Source organism: Maniola jurtina, chromosome 9 (assembly GCF_905333055.1).
Source record: "Maniola jurtina chromosome 9, ilManJurt1.1, whole genome shotgun sequence".
Lineage (NCBI taxonomy): Eukaryota > Metazoa > Arthropoda > Insecta > Lepidoptera > Nymphalidae > Maniola > Maniola jurtina.
In genome coordinates this window covers 11,999,665-12,023,260 of record NC_060037.1, presented here as the reverse complement: position 1 = coordinate 12,023,260, position 23,596 = coordinate 11,999,665, and the positions used below count along the sequence as shown (strand labels likewise).

At 36.0% G+C, this 23,596-nt stretch overlaps 2 protein-coding genes across 4 annotated transcripts; one reads left to right on the top strand and one right to left on the bottom strand.

Annotated features, from left to right (window-relative positions):
• Positions 1-276: 276 nt before the first annotated feature.
• Positions 277-13,872, bottom strand: LOC123868530 (THO complex subunit 1). 2 transcript variants are annotated; one of them, XM_045911088.1, is made up of 11 exons: positions 13,645-13,872; positions 12,897-13,574; positions 12,083-12,342; positions 6,119-6,291; positions 3,987-4,116; positions 3,703-3,788; positions 2,908-3,062; positions 2,295-2,381; positions 1,541-1,621; positions 913-1,113; positions 277-539 (listed from the first exon to the last, which is right to left on the bottom strand). In XM_045911088.1, exons 1-11 carry the CDS (start codon positions 13,687-13,689, stop codon positions 426-428), a joined length of 2,010 nt encoding a protein of 669 aa, XP_045767044.1. In that variant the 5' UTR covers positions 13,690-13,872; the 3' UTR covers positions 277-425. The 2 variants fall into 2 exon arrangements, with proteins under 2 accessions (XP_045767044.1, XP_045767043.1); XM_045911087.1 differs by having other exon boundaries at positions 277-1,113; positions 13,645-13,871.
• Positions 13,873-14,276: 404 nt separating this feature from the next.
• Positions 14,277-17,627, top strand: LOC123868553 (transcriptional regulator MIT1). Of its 2 annotated transcripts, none has more exons than XM_045911114.1 (3): positions 14,277-14,501; positions 16,288-16,480; positions 17,340-17,627. In XM_045911114.1, the coding sequence occupies exons 1-3, from the start codon at positions 14,482-14,484 to the stop codon at positions 17,490-17,492; spliced, it is 366 nt and encodes a 121-aa protein (XP_045767070.1). In that variant the 5' UTR covers positions 14,277-14,481; the 3' UTR covers positions 17,493-17,627. The 2 variants fall into 2 exon arrangements, with proteins under 2 accessions (XP_045767070.1, XP_045767069.1); XM_045911113.1 differs by having other exon boundaries at positions 16,282-16,480; positions 17,340-17,625.
• Positions 17,628-23,596: the final 5,969 nt, after the last annotated feature.

Sequence of the window (23,596 nt, the reverse complement as noted above, 5' to 3'; positions counted from 1 at the left end):
AGTGTTTTTTTTTTGTTAAAACTGACTGGAAAGCGCTCTAAGGGGGTGCCGTGCGTATGTCGGCGAGCACCGGCACAGACGGGGTCCATACTTGTATAGTTTAACTAACTTATTACAAATAACTACAAACTTGACATTGGCTAATTTTTGTAAAGCCAGAAGAGAGAGAGAAAAAATGTTTTTTGCCCTGCTAGCACCTGTGGCGTCTCAAACAATCAGCCTAGCTTGGAATACTGTCGTAGCAAGGTAGGTTGAGTCACAAATAAAACAAAGAAATTAGTTCACACTTCATTTGACATTTATTATTTAACTAAGACTTCATGCAAATCAGTACTTTCGTTCGCAAAAATAGACACTTAAAATAACTTCTTCAAAGGATGCAAATTCTTCTCCTTTTTCAATTTACAATGCTTTTTGACCGGCCGTCACATAACGCTTCTCAATGCTTTACAAGCGTCGGCAATCTTTAAGCATTCCATGATAAAGAGTAGGTTCTCCACAGAGGCGTCTTCGTCGTCGTCGAACCAAAGTGTGAGCATGTTCTTGGCCCTGCTAGCATCTGTGGCGTTTTCTGTCTCAAAGAATTAGCCTAGCTTTGAGCTTAGAATATTATGGCAACAAGGTAGCTTAAGTCACAAAAAAAAATTTGTTCATATGAATAGGTACTTCACTTGACCTTAATAATTTAGGTTCTTACAAATCAGTACATTCGTTCCCAAAAATAGACACTTAAAATAACTTCTTCAAAGAATGTAAATGCTTCTCCTTTTTCAATTTACAATGCTTTTTGGCCGATCGTCACATTACGCTTCTCAATGCTTCGCAAGCGTCGGCCATCTTTAAACCTTCCATGATATAGAGTAGGTTCTCGACAGAGGCGTCTTCGTCGTCATCGAACCAAAGTGTGAGCATGTTCTTTGCCCTGCTAGCATCTGTGGCGTTTTCTGTTTCGAAGAATTGTATTTCATCGGGTCTGTAGCCTAGCTTAGCGGCTAGCTTCTTCCAATCGGTCAGCTTGGCGGCTAAAACGTCGAGCTGTGATGGGGTTATCATGGTTACTCTGGAGCGAGTTGTTTTTTCGTCGTCTTCGCCTGTTTGAGTTGGATCTGTCACCTGTAATGTATAGAGTGAAATTAAGTGGGGTAAACTTAGGTAGAAATCTAGACTTTGGCTTTGCTCAGATTTACAGATATTGGCTTTGACGTAAATCTATCTCGAGCAACGTCAAAGTCTCTTTAGCTAGATTTCTATGCTCGTGTGTGTTTACGTTCGATTGCGACGATTAATAAATATTAGCATACAAACGCGCGTGCTAATATTTAGTGTATGATAATACGTTTTTAAAGACTATTTTTAGTGCCCTCAACTAGAAATTTGAAATATTTTTACAGCAATTAGAGATCATTGATGAACGTGATACCCCAAGTCCTTTCTGAGGACAAGGTCCTTGCCACACAACAAATTAATGCTACGAGGGTTTCATTTTTCCGTTACGTACGGAACTCTAGAATTAAAAAAGTTGTATCTAAATCTAACTTACAGCATCCATGTCGGCCGCATCTTCTTCTTTGATGATGTCGGTTTCTATTTGCTCCTCACACATTTCTTCATCGGTAGGCTCCTGGTAAATAAATAACTGATCAAGTGTGTGACAACGCATAAGGTTAGATTTCATAGCCATGCTTGTTACTAAAAACTTTGGCAGCCATTACTTTTTTTTCCAAAAGCGTGGACAAAACCTCATAATGATTTTAAAATGATGTATCACTGGAGGGAGCATAACAATTTTTTTCGAATTAATCTTTTCATCTTTAAATCATCATAATGCGTCTATGCAGCGATACATATTTATTTATTGATTTTTTTTTAATTATTCTCTCTGTGGCTCTTCCATACCACGTGATACGTTCCACGATCGTCTTAATAAACGCTAAAATATTTTAGTAAAATTGTTTTCTGTCTGTCTGTAGTGCATTTATATTCATGAACTCAGAATTTTCTCCTTTTACATTTAACATCCCACTCGATACAATAGCACAAAAAATATTTTTGGAGACCCCCACTTTTTTCATGTAACATCCGTTAGGTCAATTTTTTTCTTATAAAATATAGCCTATATCACCCGGACCTTTAAAACGAATCAATCGAGACCTCATTCATCAAAGTCGGTCCAGTAATTAAGGCGCTACGGTGGAACACGTAGAATCTGGATACAAACATACAGACTGCTAAAATCATAACCCTTCCTTTTGGCTTTGCCATAGTCGGGTAAAAGGGTTGAATATAAATGTTACCTGTTTAATAGCTTTTTCGCTACTGCTGTCTCCGTTCGAGTTATTCGACGCGGCATTGGCGGCTGCCTCGCGGGATATTCGCTTCACCTGATATAAAATCATTTACAATGTGGTTAATTCTGTTAAATAATATTATACTCTTTGAATTCACTTAAAATAACAGGTCTAACCGATAACCGATAAACCGAACCGACCGGGATAACCTAAACCCGTAGGTATTGGTAATGTGTGGCACAGCTTTAAAAAAATTAACGTTTTTCTTTCTTTCTATGTATTAAGAGTCTGAAAAGAATATATAAAGAGTCTCCCTTAATAAAGCCGGGTCCAGACGAGTGTAATGTGTAATTTAAGATTACTTGTAATTTAGCATCAACAGTGTGGACGGCACACGAACTCAAAGCAAATTGTGTACGCGAATCTATTATTAAAGTCCAGAGCACTGCGAGTGCCTTTGTGTTCGCGCAAAAAACCGACAGCCGATGGATCAGCCCGAGCGCGGGCGCGAGCGTTACATGAAATGTTCGTAGTGCCGTCTGCACGTAGAATTCGTGTTACATTACACGGTGGATTACATTACACGTTACACTCGTCTGGAGCCGGCTTTAGTCGTTACCATGTCCTCGAGATAGTCGGGCAGTCGTCCGATGGGGTTGTTCGTGTGCACGAAGAAGTGTGGCGAGCGGCGCGCCAGCAGGCGCAGCGCGCGCCACGCCCAGCCGCCCGTGCCGTCCGTCGCAGCCGCGCCCGTACCACTCAGCATGTACGACTCTAAACCATCGACATACATTTTTTTTTCATGTAGGTACCAAAAAACTTTCAAAAAAAGAAAAACCGACTTCAATAACCACAAACATTAAAAAGTAAAAAATAATTTTTGAAGTCGGTTTTTTTTCGATTATTTTTTTATTTCACAATTTTTAGTGCCCCCCCCTGTAATAAAATATGCTATGCCTAGTTAAAAGCCTACTGTTTACTAAGCTACTAAACTTGAACATAAAGTTTAATGACAGTTTTATTGCAAAATAAAGACCTCTTGACATCCAAGATATGGAAAAATCTAAATATCTTGCAATGACATTTCAATAAAGTAGTTGGCGCCTAGTTGGCGTATTGACCCAAACATTGGTCAAACTAATGAAATTTTTACTGTTGAATTCTCTATTGATGCACACTTTATAAACACTTTATACTTTTATAAAGTTAATCCATATGAATGCACTCCCTTCGAACGCCCTCAACACAGTTTAGTAACCGCAATTACTATCAGAACAGTTGATTTTTGTCTGATATAAACTGGAGTTGAACTGAATTTTTTGGTTAAAAATTTTGAAAATCATGTCACTATTTTTTTTTTTTATAGAAGGATGTAAAAATTTATTCCAAGAAATAAATGAGAGAAATAACTCACCTAATGAAGGCATAAAATCCCTTTCCTTCGTCCGACAAGCGGCCAAGTTGTCTGGAGCTAGGTTCCACAACTTTGTGAGCTCATTGCTGCAAATAAAATAAAATAGTCTGTTAAAAGAAATAAAAAAAAAAAAAAAAATTGGGTCCTAGTATGTATATGTGCATAAATATATACATAATATATTTTTTTTCAGTAAAAATATGTTTACAGAAGTGACAGAGTGTTCATTGGCAGTGAAAACGAGCTTAATTGCGAACTTAGGCACTTAGCTTTGGGATCCTTACTTTCCCATAAAGAATTTATCTTGAGCCTCATATTCTTTGATTATGTCACCAACTGGTCGCCGTCTTTTCTTGGTTTTTCTCACTTCTTCAGTGCTCTCAGATTGAACTGGCGGCTTGGGTTTTTGAAATTCTGTCACAAAGAATACATTAAAGATGCAAAAACAGTATTTTTTTACAATGTTGATCTCATGTTTTTTATTGATAACAAGTATCTTTCTATTCTAACTATTTGGTAACAAAAGAGATATGTTTGAAACAATGGCAGTACAAGATGTGGGCACATTTTCAAGTTTTTAAAGTTCTATTTCTCCAGAGAAAAAAGGTATCCTTATAGGATCACTTTGTTGTCTTGGATGAATAAATACTCAGGATGGTATGCTCCGAAAAGTCAAATGAAGCAGGGGAACTGTCAGTTGATGAGTATGTGTGCGTTATGGAATGATACCATTCACATATGAAAATTTGCCTATTTTCCTATTTTTCCCTTTCACGATGATTATTAAAAAATGAGATCTCATTAGATTAGTCTTTATTATGATAGTTACAAATCGATGGATGTTCGATGCTAGAAAATAATAATTTATCGATTGCAACGTATTAAAATTTACCTACTCTGTTTTTACATAATTTTGATTAATTACAGTATAGGGCCTCTGGCCTTATTGAAAATCTCTGCTTAACAGGGTGCCCATCACCATGTTTACTATATAATCGTATCCTGACAGTTAAAAATAAAAAAGTTAAAAAGTCAAATATAAAAACGCAATATATTCACTAAAAATATTTAATAATAATCCAAGTATGTACCAGTTAGCGATTTTATTTAGCGTATCTCGCAGGGTTAGTAGACTATTCACTACTTTTGGTGTTATACACCGGGCAAGTTTACATCCCTATATCGTAGATCTCTTACCAAATTACACAAAGCGGCTCTTGGGTAGCGGTTTTTTTTTTCTCTAAGCCAAATTCAAAGTTATTTATTCAAAATGGGTTCATATTTTATTTGTCTTGTGTTTTCTGACATTTATGACCTTAAAAAATACCTAAATAAAGATAAATATTCTAGCTATCCGTATAGCGTCCCATCTTTGACCACATCACGCGTGACGAGTCCTCCGTTCGTCGCTAAGGTTGTTTTGGTGGGTGCCTACCAAAACAACCTATCATGGACTAACTATAACTAAATAATATTATTAATGTAGTAAGATTTTGATTACCTATTTATTTATTTCTTTATTGCACACACAAACATATACATTTACAAAAAACATAGAAGACAACATGGTAAGTACGTTGGACAGATAAAAACGTATGTTTTTATCTGTCCAACGTACGTACACCAATTACGTAGGTACCTAGGTACTTCATGATAAATTTGGCATGCAGCTATTATGACGGAGACTGGTATATTAAATGTACTACAATTTAGTAATAAGTTTTGTTTTAGTTAAATTTCAATATCAATTTAAAATCTTTTAATTAACAAAACAGCCTTTTTCGCTTAGTTATATTATGATTGTCATCAAAAATAAAATATAAAATTTGTCTAAATATAATGAAAAAAAAATTGCTCATTTTTAGGCAAAATTACCCCATTTATTTTCTGACAACCCTAGACTTCAATTTGAAGTTGTGTAATTTGCACAGCACGATTACGATACGATTTAAAATTAAATTATTTCATTGAAGTGTCAAACAAAAAAATATAATCACTACGTTGTGTCAAATGCGTATCGGAAGGTGTTAAGTGGCCAGTTTCGTAGAATTTATGTTGAGTTTGTGTGCGTGACGTGTAATTACACAGATTTGGTCGATAGTGGGTCGATAGTTGTGCTTCCTTCGTTTGTACGGCGGGGTCACCGGTTGTTTGTTGTCTGTCAAGACATGGGAATTAAAAACAAAAGGGTACTTTCTGTTGACCTAAAATGATGAAACCGTGAATTTGCAGTTATATCACAGAAAAAAAATATTAAAAAGTGCTATTTTTTGTATGATGGTACAGAACCCTTCATATGCAAGTCTGACTTTCACTTGGCCGGAGTTTTTACAAGAGTACACTGCTATGCAGTACAGTCTCAGGTTCATACTAATAAGGGAGGGAGTATCTCCATAAATTGGTTTAACAGTCATACCTGGGCAGCCATCATTTTTCCAGCTGTTCCAATGTTCCTCTCTCTTGAGTATGCTTTTAACACACTCTGCAAACTGCTTCCCGTCGGGTGGAGTTTCACCCAGTAGTCTGTATATCAATGATGTGGTTTCCTTCAACCACTCTTGCTGGTCAGATTTTAGTTCTTGGGATTCCCTGAAACACAAGAATTATACAAATAATTAGTGAAGCCTTTAGAAGGGTCAAAGTTTATCATCATCATTTAAAAGTCTAGATTGACTAACTTCATACTCCTTTGAGAACATTATAGATAGCTCTCAAGCATGCATGTTTTCTCAGAATGATTTTCTTCACTGTTAAAGCAAGTGATATTTAAATGCTTAATTAAATATCACTTGCTTTAACATTTTATTGCTTTGCTTAATTATTTAATAGTAGCGTTTTACCTGAAAATAAAACGCATATTAAAATACTTACCTCACTGGAAGCTTTATATAGAGAGTAGCATTTCCGTTTCCGTCGATTTCATGCCAGTTTTCGTACTTTTATTGATGTCATATCCGGTTTTGTGGCGCCACCTGGCGGGGTCGCGCTCAAAGTTTTCGTAAATTGCTCAGCGCGGCCATGGCTTCATTGGCTCAATATCACCAGGCAGGAATTACTGAAAGCTTCCAGTGAGGTAAGTATTTTAATATGCGTTTTATTTTCAGGTAAAACGCTACTATTAAATAGCTTGACCGTAACTGGAAGCTTTATATTGAGACCCTGTTTGTTTTCGCCTGGTGACGCCACATAAAAGATATTAGAATTCTACGCCAATGTGATAACATTTGTACCATAATGAGTACTTATATGATATTATGTTCTTTTTCATAAACAAAATTTTGTTTATTTGAATACAAAATCAATAAAGAAAAGAATTTTAACTATCAGTCATAGAACTGAAGAATAGTTAGTTGAGCGATACCACCTGGACTAAGTACATTGCCTTCAATCACTTTACATTTAGAAAAATTTTGAATTGTATTAGCTGATTGCTAATTTTCATGGGCCATCTCATCATAAGAATGATTTTCCCTGAGTTGAGTGTATGCTACTAGAAGTAGCAGATATGCTTGCTTCTTTCAAAAAGGTTTTTACCCAGTCTGCTATACCTACTGTACGAGAGGCACGTTTAATCCGTTAACCATTATAAAATATAGAGTACATATTATATTTTGTAGCATATCATACTCTGTCGTTCAATAATTAATTACCAATTACACATATAAATCCAAAAAGAGGGTAAAGATACCCGTTATGACTATTCCTATTACAAGCAATTTCTGATTGGTTGTCTATTTCAGATTTTGAGCCGAATTTAGGGCAAATGTCAGATTTTAATTTTATAATCATCAATTTTTATTAAATACACATCATTCGTTCTAAGGCACGATTTTGATGCAATATGAAGTTATCTGAATAGTAAGCAGTAATAAAAACGCAGATATTACAAATGATTAGTTAAGTAACAAGTTATTATTAGCACCCCAAACGGGTGGATTTCAAATCTTTCTGAAGAAATCGATTTTGAAACATGCTTGGACATGAATACATAATTGAGTAAATTTGATTTTATTCATTAATATAGCACATATAAAACGCGCATTAACAAACATTACTTGACTTTTATTTCATACATCCAATAACAGATCCAATTACAGATTCGTGTAAGAGGAATGAAAATTCTAAATTTTGTCATTTATATTATGTGCCAAAACTGGTGCTAATTGTGATACTTTAGGTTCGTATCAATATTTTTCTTTAAAGACCATGATGATCAACGTTTTCAAGCTTATTCAATAGTATCAAGATAGATTTCCGCTTGAAATTAAGCAGTGATTTACTGCTTAGGTTTTATGTGTCTAATGTATAGGACCACTCATTATTTCTAGACTTCTTAAGACAATGACAGACCCATTGCGAGTCAATGAGGCTGTGTTTTATATAAACGGTCGAGGCCCGCCAAACACTTTCGATCGGAGTAAATTATATAACTAAATCAACTATTCAAAAATATTCCTTTTGACCAATTGAGATGGGTCAAGAGTCAAGACGAAGGATTGAAAATAATGGCGTAAACCAACTATGCCAATGGAATTTCATGAGATACAGCATCGTGAAACAGGACTTGATGGTCCATCAAATCTAAGAGTGCATAGTTGTGTACTTCGAATGCTTTCTCCGAGGTGAATAGATCGACCTCCAGGATTACCCACTTTGCAAATATTATTTCCACACAAGCTCGTATTGCCACTCTGGGAGGTTGGCTATGACATTAGATACAAATTATTTACATGATTACTATACATACCGGATATAATATTGTATGCTATGGTGTATTTGTCAAGCCATAATTCCAGTATCTGGAATGTTTTATTCAATAAGGATAACAACATCCTTAAACCTTGTAAATATGCTTTATTAACAAATGAATGAATGAAAGAATGAACATCATTCCTCTTTTTCTTAGTAAATGAGAGAGTAACGTCTCGTCGTTACTTTGAATGAGACTTGAACTAAGGCGTAAGAAGTGAGCTCATGAAGCTTCTGAAGGGTAAATTAGACTATCGTTTTGATAAGAGTAAAGCATTTGTTCCTTTCCTGTCAAAGAGCATGATAGATGAAGATTGTTTTTTAATGCTCCCAAGCCTGATCCAAAGCATCCGTTACTAGAACATGAACTAGTGGAGGTAGCTAATATTTCTCCTTTAGCCCTTATAATTTATTTATCGCATCTGCCAGCTTGGAGTGCAGCGTGGAGATCGCCACTTGATGGATAGACGACATTTAACGAGTCGCAGGGATCCGCTGGATTCATGCAGTGTAATTACGTGGCATGTGGTAGTCTCTTTATGAGACCTATGTCCAGCTGTGGACGTCTAACGAATGATAATAGTGATCTACCAGTATTGGATAGATCTTGGATTATCCAGCGGTCATTGGTTTGTTAACTAGCGTTTCTCTAACTGTTCTTACATCCAACAGCCCTCTTTGGAGGCATTTTCTAGGGTCTCCATAGTATTTCTAAATAGTTAGACTCACTCTTTCGTGGTCAAAGAACCAATTCTCAAATTTCATATACCAAAAACAGTAAGTTCGACTGTAGTAGATATTAACTTAATGCATGTAAAAAATGTACATGTATTAAGTCTCTTGTACATTTAGCATGTACTTGCCTTAACTTGCTATGACAAGTTGATTAAGTAAAATAGGACTCATACTTCACCATTCTCTTAATATCACCCATAGACACCGTGGTTAGTCCGAACGGCAGGTAGGTTATCATCTAATCTATCTAACTTTCCCGTATGGCCTCAATAAGAAGCACTGACACAAGACTGTTTCACTACATGAAAACAGACTTTGCATGTTTATCAAAATGAAATGTTCTGCCATAACATACATAGTTGTTTCGTACTCTAAGATGTGATCTTGGTCGGGATGACACTTCGGAGTTCGGTACCAGAAACAAGGTGAAAAGGAAACTTGGCGTGCGGTGCAAGCTTCATGATTCATTTTACGCACTATTGCATACAGTTCCTTGGGAAAAGCAATAGGTGGCTTTTTAAATGTTGGTATGCGATACCATTGAAATAACCTTTGTATAACCTCTGGTGCCTCTATTTTCTTTCATTGCGAAAGACAGTGCACTAAATAACCTGCTTGGAACGAGGTCGGTTTAGTTTCTCTGATTTGTCTTGGAGAATTCGGGTGCAAATAATCATGCTGTGGCTTACTTACCTTTTTGGACCTCCAGTCCTGATTGAGGAACGATAAGAACTTTTTGATGATATCTTTGTAGATATTACCAGTATGTTCGTTTCCACCCCGCGAGGGTGTATGATATAGATCATGTTGGCATCCACCCCGCGAGGGTGGATGATATTGATCATACTGGTATTCACACCGTGAGGGTGTATGAGATTGCTCAAACTAGCATCCACCCCGCGAGGGTGGATGATATTGAGCATACTGGTATCCACCCCGCGAGGGTGTTATAATATTGCTCATGTTAGGATCAACCCTGCGAAGGTTAAATGATATTGATCATACTGGTATCCAACCCACGAGAGTGGATAATATTGATCATTGAATAGGCTCAATGCACGGCAAAGGTAGTCATGGCAGCTCTATGTATTGAAATGGTAACATTTGAAATGCATTGCCCCTACGAGGGGCGGGTGACCATTTTTCAGAAAAGCAATGTGCATGTCGAGTAGTTCCACGCGATGGAACGGCAACAATTATAATTTTCTGTGCTTGTGAAGCGGCGAACGCGTTCAATGTGTTTTCTATTTATTGCTGGGTCAAATAAATTTATCTTATCTTTATTCAAATACACTTTTGAAATTGCTTTTGAATCATCAAAATAATTTACCTTAGTGTATGCAAAATAGTTCCACGCGATGGAACGGTAACATTTTCAATGCCTTGCCCCCGCGAGAGGCAGCGGACTAATAATAATTGCTTAGCTTTTGACTGAATAAATGTGTTCTTTTCGACCCAAAAAATATTAACAAACTCCACTCGTTTTTTCCCATATGGATGTAACCAAAAGACCCACCTGGCTCGTGATAATTTCGCAGCGCATCGCAATACCTTCTATGCTGTAGCTACCCACTAATTGTGGAAAGACCCGACGAAGTCTGATTATTGATTTTAGTCAATATTTTAGTTAATTTAATATTATTATTTAAGTTAATATTGATTTTCAGTTAATTTATATACGAATAAAAATAAAGTCAAGAAAGCACAATTTTTAGGAAAACCTAGGCTTATTTTTGTTTATGCAGTATGTGATAGCTGCCATAAGCTTTATCTGCTAGAAATTGCAAGGTATCATACTTTTTTACCTCTTTGTTTGTTTCTAGGTCTATGAACCTTGAGTTTTATCAAAGACTTTTTAATGTACTGTGTAGGTACACGTAAAAACCAAGATGCGCTAGCTAAACCTGAAAAACCTGGAAACTGGTTAATTAATGGTTAGAACCTGTTGAAAGTAAAATCTAAACACGAACTTTGTTATTTGTTTTCATCCTGATGATCGTCAGGTGTGATATTTTTATTTTTATAAAGGTTACCTGTAATTTCATTACTATTCGATGTAACAATTTGAATTAACAATAACAATAACTAGAAAAGACATATCATAATCTTAAAAGAATTTCTCGTATAAATCCGAGAGGATTCATTTCAAAATGCAATCGGGGTCATAACTATCGTCATGTACCCTCTCAATAAAATGAGCATATTGTAACAGACTTAAAAGGTAAATTTTAGCCAATAATATTAATTTCAAATATTTGAAATTCATTTCTAATAATCGGTTTCTAATTGTTACATCGTCTCAAGTATGAAAAGTTTTTAATAACTACCTTCTGGCAAATAAATATAAAGTACTGTGTACTGTACTGTGTGTATCCGAACGGACAAACCGTTAAAAATATTGATCACGTACATATTATTATATTTTACATTTTACATAATGTAATATAAATTAAAAATAAGTACTTACTGCGAATTATTCACCAAATTCACTTTATAAAGTACCACACAATAAAATAAAATAAAATATCTTGCAACGTTTCGTGTTGACTGATTGCAAGTTGCTTCGACGGCAAACAAAACGCCAATGAAGCCATGGCCGCGCTGAGCAATTTACGAAAACTTTGAGCGCGACCCCGCCAGGTGGCGCCACAAAACCGGATATGACATCAATAAAAGTACGAAAACTGGCATGAAATCGACGGAAACGGAAATGCTACTCTCTATATAAAGCTTCCAGTTACGGTCAAGCTATTTAATACATATAACTCTGAAAAGTTGCATACCCGGGATTGAACACCAAAACCCCAAATAGGAGGCGGATTCTTAACCACTGGGCTATCAATAAAAAGAAAGTAGGTATATTTATGTTAAACAAAAGATATAAAAATGCACATACATTTTAAACTTAACTGTAGATGTCAAGTATTGAAATAATATCAAAAACTGTATGAGGACACATCTTCTGAAGTTTGAATCGGACAACTGCAATTCCAGAAGCTTCTGATTGGTCAGAAATTTGGCAAAGTAGTGTTGCTCTTTGCTCTCCTGCGTTTCCATATCTGTATTGTACGTCTTGAGTCTATTCAGCTTAGATTTCTGTAGCTCAACAGCTTCGAGCTTGTAAGATGAGAAGGCTGATAGTACACTGCCAGAATGCTGGAAAATATAGATTATATCTTATTATATATTATACTATTTATCTGCACAACAAATGGAAACATTTAAGTGCAGAAACCAGGTCAGAGTGAAGAATTTACAAAAAGATTAGATTAATATTTAGTGGCACTTGTACAGTTGTATAAAATCTCCAAACTAAATTCATTGGTTTAAAAATACTGCTATCGCTTTCACAATATTCCCTCCAGAAAAGGATAGCTGTTACAGCAATAGACACAATGCTCTTAGCATCAGCGATCAGCAATTTAGTTGATTTCCGGAAAGTTGATGCCATGACTGAACACTCCACTCTGCACATAGATTTTATCTTTTGTTTTAAATACAGTGATCAAACACAGATGCATTATCAAAATAATTGCTAACATAATAAAGTTTAAAAAAAAAGGGAAAATGAATGCAGAAAGTCGTCAAAACGAACAGGATAACACTAGACTTCGGACTTGTCAATTTAGTTTAGAGATTTTGTCCAACAGAATAAGCCATAATAACAGAATTGCAGTCACTAAAAGGTAAGAGAATTCATTGAAACTTACTGCAACAAATGTTTTCCACTGAATTTTGTTGTAGCATGTATTTGGATTCCTGAAAAAGTCTTGCAAGCTCCAAAACCTGCAGTACAAGTTGTAATCTATTGTGTGTTTGTTTTTCTCTTCATCTATAACCATCTCCTCATCCAAGGCGTCTTTTAACGTACTAGAATTGTCACCGCCAAACTCAGTCACATTTTCAAGATTGAACTCAGAGACAATATTAAGTCCTGAACGTTCCGAAAAAGGAAAGAATTTTGCAAGGAATAACAATATCCTTCCACAAAATACAGTGTTTTGTGATCTAGACAACCGTCTCAGCAAATCATTGCACATTCTAAGCAAGTTATTCTTACAAGCGACAAAGAATAGGTCTTCCCGCCAGATATTTACACCATTTTCGACGTAAGTGAACATTTTTTCGCATTTATTAAGGGTGAGCGCGTCAAAAATATCTCCGAGAAGAACTACAGGCATGGTAGGCGTCACCATCTGTCGTCTACACGACTCTATGCAGAAACAGACGTAATTTTCCAAAGTCTCAGGTTCTTCTATGAGTAACTCGAGAAGTTTGTCACGGAACGCTTGGTCCATTGCTGCTTTTCTATCCGTTTCGTTAACATTCTTCGAAAATGAGTCCAGTAAGTCCATGTTATTGTTCGCGAAAGCTTTGGAGAGGACATCCTGTAATAAATTGGAGTAAAATTAGGATATTTTATAAGAAAGCCGGAGAGAAAAATAGGTTAAATACTACCTTGTATTTGATCCGAAGTTCGTCGAAACCTATTTTCTCAGACATAGTGGAAGGTTTATATCTTCCAGTTCAGTCTTTTATTTCCGATACTCTCACAATACCTTACCTATGCGAAACTTATTGTAAATACATAGATAGTTACTATTTAAAAAGAATGGTAAAAAGACCAAATCAAAAGACAATGTAAAAACAAAAAAAAAATTGACATTGATTGACATTGCATTGCTCAATGCTCATCTTTTGAAGTTTTTTTGACTGTCAGGTCAGCGTGACAGCCACAGAGTACTTTTTATGTTTTTACAGCTAACAGAACCGATCACAGTTCAGAGATGGTTCATGGTGGTTCACCTTAAGTAGGTGCTGCAGCTGACATTACTATACATAGCTGACATAGCTTATTACATTGGGAAGACTGCAGCTTGCTGTGGCGCAAGAAAGTTGCATCAGACCAAGGGGGTAGGTACCTAATGTATCCGCCGGGAGCCTATGGCTTGTAATACCAATGTCATGGACCAATGTCAATCATGGACGTTTTATAACTAAATGTCAATGGGATTATGGATTATATTAATATACTCTGTGCAGCTGACATGTTGACGTGTTGACATTTGACAAGCCATACGACAGTGACAGTGACAGCTTTATGTTTTTCCATAAATGTGGCGTCGTGTGTATACTGTATATTATATTTCTTTTTATTAGTATTATAACCGCAATATTGCATTTATTTAGCCCATTTTATATAACACAAACTATACTTTAAATGGTTAGGCGTACGTGTTCGTTATATTAAGAAGTAGTAAAAGTAACAAGTGTCGTAAATTATCTAATTATAAAATGGATAGAAATAATATGAGGTAAGGGTTCTTTGTCTTGTCGCTTAGTTCTAGGCACTTTCACGAGATTTTGTTACGTGTTTGTTTAGCAATCGGATTTGTAAAATGTCCAGCAATCTAAGATTGTTGAAGGAAGGCTTTTTTATAATGATGACCCAGATTTCTCCTTTCTAAGTCTATTTGTTGGAATTTATAAATCAAAACTTATACCTCCAATTAATTCTTTGGAAGCTTTATTTTTAAATGCTCTAGTCTCTTGTTTCTAGTAAAAATAAGCAACTGATTAAAAAAAAAAAACAAAATAAGTTTGGTCAAAATCAAAATGATTTGTTTTATTTTCATTTTTATCATCAGGCAACCTTATCTCAGTGTTGAAAACATCAACAATGCATGAATCAGTGATAAGGATTAACAATACTGTCTGCCTATAAGCCTACCTACCTACTTAATCTCACATATACTTTGTTGTAACTATTTGTAATAAATTGATAACCTCAATTATTGTAGATATTTATAGAATAAATTCATATATAGCCTTTAATTTTACTTAAAATGTGTACCAAATGTACTCAGTCACATACTAAAACAAGTTACTAAGTTTGTAGAATTATTAAGTGAGTATATTAATAAAATATTAAGCTTATATAAAATTCTTTAAATTGAGCTTCTGATACCAAAAGTGAGTTTGAAACTCAAGAAGAAACTAAAAGCAGAGAACAAAAGCTAGGTTCAATAACTTGACAGTTGAAATAAAAGGATTTATTTTGCAAATTGATTGTTTCATCTATACTCTATACTAATAAATAAAATTGGAGTGTCTGTCTGTAATTTCGAAATAACTACCTCATATTAAGCTCATATGGTTATTTGAACGATACCATAACTGAATCACACGTTTTTAAAATTTTTGTCTGTCTGTCTGTCTGTCTGTCTGTCTGTCTGTCTGTCTGTCTGTCTGTCTGTCTGTCTGTTTGAAAAGGCTAATCTTTGGAACGGCTGAACCGATTTTGACGGGACTTTCACAGGCAAGTAGAAGATTGACCAGGGCGTAAAATAGGCTACTTTTTTAACCAACTTTTAAAAAGGGAGTTGTGTTTTTCTACCTATGTACACCGAAATCTCCGAGATTTCTGAACCGATTTGCGTAATTTCTTTTTTAATCGATAGAGGAACTTTGCGACATTGTTTCATAAAAAATTTGGAGTCCAACTCCTCAATCCTGATGCTGCAGGGGATCTGACCAATCCACGCGGGCGAAGCTGCGGGCATCAGCTAGTCTATAATAAAAATTATAAATGTGAAAGTGTGCTTGTTTGTTCCTTCCTTCACATCCTAACTAAACAACAAATCACCTTAATTTTGGGAATAAAGCTAGTTGAAAGGATGGAGTAGGCTACATTTGAAAACATCAAATTCCCAAGGGAGATTTAAGGAAATACTAATTTTTTGCATGAAAAATCACTCTCCTACACTTCTCTGATCAGAAAAATAATGCATGTAATAAAATAGTTTACCCAAAATCTACTATCTACAATATAATAAATCTGTCTTGTGTTTGAATGTGTTATTAATGACCGATTCACATCAATTGCGTATGCAGCACGTACACGTGACACGTGCGTAGTGACGCGAGTGAACTCATAGACGTAACTGCACGCATTACGTCTTATGTGAACGTTCACGCCACGCAAGCGGTATGCCATGTTTCATAAAGTTCCATACATTACAATGCAATGGTACGCGCTACGCCTACACTTACGCAGCCTGTCTGAACGAGCTCTAAGTCGTGGCACTTTGTAAGTTACAGATCAAACTACGTAAACAGTGGACCAAGGTCCCTCCCACACATGGGGGGAAACAAACGCCACGCGGGCAACGGTCACAGTGGATCACGGCTCAGTCCGCCCGCACAGACTACAAATAGCAACAATCACAATAACAACAATAACAAGAATCAGCATGATGATATTGTCAATTATATATTTGACTCTTGGAATAAGGTATGAAAAAATTTGTAATTTTTGTATTTTAGACAATAAAAAAGTAGCCCCAGGATGCAAGCTATCTCTGTACCTTTCATTAGTCAGTCAGTCAGTCAGCATAGACTAAGTATGTGACAGGTTGAGATTCGGCGGCAGGTATGAGGCGGGAGGACGCCCTGCACACCCGCACGTTAGCCGCGCTATCCCACACCAAGCTAGCGCGGGAGCTGTGCGGGGCTTCCCCACCCCGATTGCCATCTCGACCTGTCGCGTACTATACAAATAGCAACAATCATAACAACAACAACATTATTGCTATATTTTGGTTGGCCACTCGAAATTGTTAATTCCCCTTGAGCTTTTTTTCTCTGTCATTTGTATGGAAATACATAACAGAGAGAGTACTAACTTCTCTCCTTGGATAGAGTATAGCTTCCATTAGAAATGGTGCTTCTTATTTATATTCACAAATGATTAATCTAAACTAAGGACAGTTATTGGACTGTAAATTAGATTTAGAAATTAATCATAAGTAGAAGTTTAAGCTACAATAATATTACTAACTAGTTGATGCCCGCGACTTCGTCCGCGTGGATTTACGTTTTTCAAAACCCTGTGGAAACTCTTTGATTTTCCGGGATAAAAGTAGCCTATGTGTTAATCTAATTCTAGGGTATAATCTATCCATTCCTTTCAGCCAAATCCGTCCAGTACTTTTTGCGTGATTGAGTAACAAACATTTAAATATCCACACATTCACATTTATAATATTATTAGGATTAGCCCATAGGCTAGATGGTAGTAGCAATAAAGCTGCCATGATATAAAGGAGCTTCATGGCAAGAAAAAAAAAAGAAAAGATTAATTCCAATTTCAGGTGACCCGTGAATTGGAAAGAGGCAGCGAAGATGCTAGATATTATCAGGAAGTGCTGGCGCCGCGTCAGCTGGCCAACTTCAGGCCGTTCAACCTCGAGGACTGGTGGGGCTGCCGCATGATGCAGACCATCAACCGCAAGCACCGGTCTTAGTTCTAGCGCCCACACTTGTTACTAATATCTCATTGGTACGCTACTTGTTTAAACTATTCAGCTGCAAAAAATTCAAAAATTCAGCGGGAAAACTGCATCAATCATTATTACAGTACCCGGCAGAAAATATTGCACATCGAACTTTAGAAAGAGATTTCGGCTTCGTAGAGCGTTGTCTCTGTCACTCATACATGTGTGACGTTTTGTCGGCCTCTGCGACAGAGACGACGCTCTACAAAACCGTTATCTCATTCTAAAGTTCGATGTGCAATATTTTCTGCCGGGTACTGTACAATCGCAATCGTTGTGATTGGCTGAATTTATGTCAAAAAGTCAAAGTCAAAATGATTTATTCAAAATAGGTACTATTGTACACCTTTTGTTTGTCCGATTTGTTAGATTTGAAAGATGATATAGTGGTGATAATTAATTAATTACGTAAACTTAAAACTAAAGCTATGAGGGTATGGTATTCTTGTTTCAACAATGTTTAGCGAGCATAAACCAATCAGAGTTGATTGCGATTGTGATATTGTAGCTGTCATTCTACTGCAATCGAAACGCAAATTACTTTCTGATTTGCATTTTCCTAACTTTAACTGACTCCCAAGAAGGGGGTACTCAACTCAGCCCGTTTTTTGTTATTGACAAAGCTGTGTAGTGTATATTGAGACATTTTGAGATTTCACTCGCCATTTTAGCTAAGTGTCAACTGTCATGTCAAAAGTATGATGTTAACTCTACACTGGCGAAGTGCATTGTGCTGGGCTGGCACTACGAAAAGCCACCAAACAAGAAAAGAGGAAGTTAGTCCTTAATAAAGGAGAACCGTACTTTTGACATACCAGTTGACATAAAGCTGAAATGGAGAGTGAGATCTCATTTATACATTATACCTATCTGTGAGAACTATAATTTTACATATGCTAGCTTATCCACCCGGCTTACCTCGGGAGAAATTTGATATAGCCTAGGTACATAAGCCTACTAGCTGATGCTCGCGACTTCGTCCACGTGGATTGAGTTTTGAAAAATCCCGTGGATACTTTGATATTCCGGGATAAAAGTAGCCTACAGCACTCTTCAGGTTTTTAACTGTATCCATGTAAAAAATCGACCCGTTACTTCGTTGCGACGTGATTGAAGGACAAACCAATAAACAAACAAAGCAACAAGCACACACACTTTGTCATTTATAATATGGATATTAATAATATGGTCCATCTGGAATAATCTACCTTTCAAACAGTGAAATCATTATTGAAGTAGTTTCAGAGTTTGCCACCTACATCCAAACTTACAAACATTACCTCTTTATTATATTGGTACAGATAGTCTTTTTTCCTTACCTGGCTTCATTCTTTACTCACTTGTCCATAAAAGCTTATTAGTTGACTTCAAATTTGAAAAAATCAATTTTAGGGCAAATTTTGAAGGCTTTGTGCGTTAATCCATACTTAATACTATAAATGCGAGAGTGTGGCTGTCTTTTATCTTTTCACTGCTGCTCATCCGTTTAACCGATTTTGATGATATTTGGTCCAGATATAGTTTGCATCCCAGAGACGAAAAGGCTATCTTTTATCTTGGAAAACTGAATTTTCAAAAAACCTGTATAGACCGCATTTTTACTTTGCTTAGATATAAAAGTTAAAACAAGTAGATAATTTTATGTCTCTATCATAAACCTGTCTCGTTTTAATTCATATAGGTATACACATCTATCAGTAAGAAAATGATGGAATACTCTATATTTAAAGGATGTATAGATCAAATCGGCATTATTGTATATTATACATATCATACTTGGAAAGATGTATAATTTAGATTGTTAATTAGCCAACCACAATTTTGAAATGAAAAAAGAAATAGTAAAATCTTGATAAGCAATCAAATAATATATTTTTGTCAATACAATTTGTTAATAATGTGTAATGCAATAAATTCGTAATGGCAATAATATTAACTAGATTAATATGATTAGTTATAGAGTAGGATGTTACAATGAGATATTTTTAACTTATGAACAATTTATTCCGAATATGTATGATTTTTTCTTTGACCTAGCTATCTGACATAAAAAAGAAGATATTTAAAAATCAAAAATATTCAATTTTTGCTGTTAGGCCGACCGCATATTTACAACTATCGCTTGAGCTTGAGCGGCGAAGACAAGAATCGATGCTTGCGTTTCTGGTAGACTTTCACTGTGCCAACTGGTACGAGTACCACTCGCAGTAATAATCAAAATCCTAAATACTGAAACCATCAAGGCAATCTTGCAATCTCTCTCCTTCATATTTATAACCGCACGAAGTTATAACATCACGACTTCACGGTTTTACGATTCCACCGCGCATCTCCATGACTCCCCAGCTTGTCGCCAATGCTATTTTAAGTCATTTTTTTTAATTTGAAAGAATATTAGCCAAGTTTAACATTAAGACTAATATTCCCTTTTCCCCTCCAATTAAGCGTAAAACTTGTGTTCGGAGTAGGTACGACAATGTGCAACGGGTGGGGTTTGAACCAGCGACCTCTCGGATTTCAGTCCGCTTCTTTAACCGTTGAGCTATCGAGGCTTTTAAGTTATAGATAGCAATACGAATACAAAATAAATTGATCAGGCGATAGTAGCCAATGTGCGGCCAGCCTTAGAAATATAAACTTCTAATATTATGAGGTGTGAAAGTTTGGAAACACCATAAAATAAAATAGATTATAAATTTTAAAATAGTAGGAGATTACTATGTAAGTTTAAAAGGTTAGTTAATTTACTATTTTTACTTGTATTTTGTAAGATAATGACGATTTCGGTTCGGTTTATTCGGTCGGTGTCGATTCGGTTATTGCCGATTAGAATGAGCTAGATACTTTTTTTTGTTTTTATTCATGACATGTTTTTTTTTTAATGTAGCTTTTTTGTAATTTAGGTAGGTGTTTTGTTGATTCGAGCGTACAAAAAGTAGACTTTAGGCGTGAGTAAAGCTTGTTTACTAGCGTATAGTGCGCGACAGGTACAGATGGCAACTGGCGTAGGGATGCCCCGCACACCCGCACAGCTCTCGCGCTAACTCGCGTGAGCGTGGGTGAGCAGGGCGTCCCTCCGTTTCATACCCGATTGCCATCTCAACCTGTCGCGTACTATACTTTGTAGTAGTTTGAAACGTGTCGCTACTAGATGGCGTTAACAGTCGCTTGTAGGTATACCCATATCTACGTACTAAAAATACAACTCACATAACGTCACTAGCAGTAACTAAACCATGGTCAAAGGCGCTACGGACCGATACCCAGGAGAGGCGCAGGTTCGAATTCTGCCCGTTCCGCAATTTTTGATTTAAGTGTAGGTACCTATTAAGAAAATATTCTGTCCTTGTCTTATTGAAATAGAAAGAAAAAGATGCTTTCAACTTCAACGTTTAGTTTTCGTACGCCCGAGTTGTAACCAAATTATGTCAAATATCAATGTTTGTTTTTGTATTAACTAATATTTATTATATGAAAATCTTTGCAATTCAATAAACATCACATAAAATATAGTGTTTAAGGTTTCATCACAAATAAGTGGAATGACGTCCTTAATACTCCTCCGCGATCTGTGTTTCCTACCAATTACAATCCGGGTATCTTTAAAACAAGAGTGAATAGGCACCTTCTAGGTAAACGCGTCCCATCTTAGACCACATCATCACTTTCCATCAGGTGTGATTGTGGTCAAGCGCTTACCTATAGTGAATAAAAAAAAATACATTATCGGAATAAGTGCCGTTTTACTGTAACGGTTTGTGAGATAGGGCGCGGGTTGCGCCTGAGTTGATGGAAAAATAAACTCACCTCGCAATCAGCACCCCACCCCACGAGCCGTCTTAGGGAGAATTCACTCGTACCATAAGCATACCACATTTAAAAAAAAATCGGAAAAGATAGCCCAATCTCATCTGGTGGTAAGTGATGATGCAGTCTAAGATAGAAAGCGGGTTAACCTAGAAGGCATTAGTACAGAGGTAGCTTGCGTCCCGGAAAGCAAATAGTTCCCACGGGGATTCAAAAAAAACCTAAATCCACGTGGACGAAGTCGCGGGCATCATCTAGTTTTCATATAAATTAGTTCCCGCCCACGTGTTGTGGTTGTGGTAAGTGTAAATTTTCCCTTAGTCAACCGGTATATCTATAATTATAGTAAGTTTATTTTTTAATGCATTTCGAGAGACATGCTCGTAAAAATAATTTTTGGTAAGTAGTTTGCTGTTACCCCATTTGTAAAAGAACACTTAGTTTAAGTATCCTTATTGATTGTTATCCTTGATTTTTGACAAAATTGCACTTTTTTTACATTTTACAGATTGTGTAAAAGTACATTTTTTTCTGTCTAATGTTCTACTGAATTATGTGAAATTACACTTTTTGATACTTATTTCTTTTTTATTGGATCTGTACTTATTAGTAGGTATATTAATTATTTTACTAAAGGACGTTATTCTATAAGTTTATGGTTAACCAATTTTGACAAATAAGTAACTATGTCTTATTGTATTTATTACTACAAATTAAGATTCAAATAACATTCCATTCATTTTGTCTTGTATTGTACTTAGTAATTTCAAATAATAATTGTAAATATTTTGAAAAAAGAATGACAAAACTACAGATCACTGACTTTAATAAAACATTTTTTAGTATAATATATGTATTTTCTTTTATGTTCCTATGATATAGTGACCTATAGGGTTAGTACATTTTTCGTCACATCTCGACAACTGCAACGTTTAACAAGTGTAAATTAAAAATTTATAACACCCCCGACAAGTGAAGGTTACAGTAACTAGAAAAGAGCTGATAACTTTCAAAAACTCTCGATCAAGCCACCTTTAAAAAAAACTAGATTAAAATCGGTTCATTAGTTTAGGAGCTACGAAGTCCACTACTGGACCTGGCCTCTTGTATTTCTACAACGCTACGCCTTCAACGCGCCACACGAGTAAATGGCGCCGCTTGAATCCAGCGGCTCTCTGCACCCGTTTGATGTCGTTTTTCCAATAGTGTGAGGTTTACCGACGCTACGCGTTTCGGTGCGAGGTCCCCATTCTTGTACCTTGGGACCCCAACGTTATCGGTTTGTCGAACTATCTGCCCTGCCCATTGCCACTTCAGATACGCATAGCTTCTGGTAGGGTACCCTAAAAATTATAGGTACAACGTGCAAAAGATATCCACAGGAGTAAAGCTAATACAAGTGTAAATTAAAAATTTATAACACCCCTAACGATCCAAAGTATTTGAGTTTTCCAAAACATCATTTTCAAATAAATAATTATGTATTTAGGCAACGTCCATCTTGACAGCTTGACATTTGTCTATTGACATAATATTATGAACCTAACGGTTATCTAACCTTCTTTTCTACAAGAAAACTAGAAAAGAGCTGATAACTCTTAAACGGCTGAACCAATTTATTTGGATTATAGCTAAGAACACTCTCGATCAAGCCACCTTTCAAACAAAAAAAACTAAATTAAAATCGGTTCATTCGTTTAGGCGCTACGATGCCACAGACAGATACACAGATACACAGATACACAGACACACAGATACACAGATACACACGTCAAACTTATAACACCCCTCTTTTTGGGTCGGGGGTTAAAAATAGAATCGTTCATTCTGCGATTAAAGTGAAAGCTTTTAAACCGATCCGAGCTTTATCCAGTAGCGGGGCAGAGACCGACAGATGCGTTTATTTTTATTTCAGTTCATTAGATGCCTATTCCGGGAATTTGTGGCATCTTCAGAGTTCAGTAGTTTAGATGTTCCAACAAATTGACCTCTGATATGTTCCAACCTAATATTAAATCGGATCTGAAATGTGAATCCAGTGACTGACTGACTAACCTAACTAGTATTATACCTACCTACTTAACATATACCTACAGGGTCTTTGGTAATTAGTATATAATGACGACACGTACTCATGCTATTTTGATCTGATAAATACAATGCTGAAGTAAAATGACGAAATAAAATTACTTATAAAATTTCCATACAAAATTTTAATTTTTTTTTATGACCAAGTTTTCATGGCCCTAATGTGCCATAACTCACTG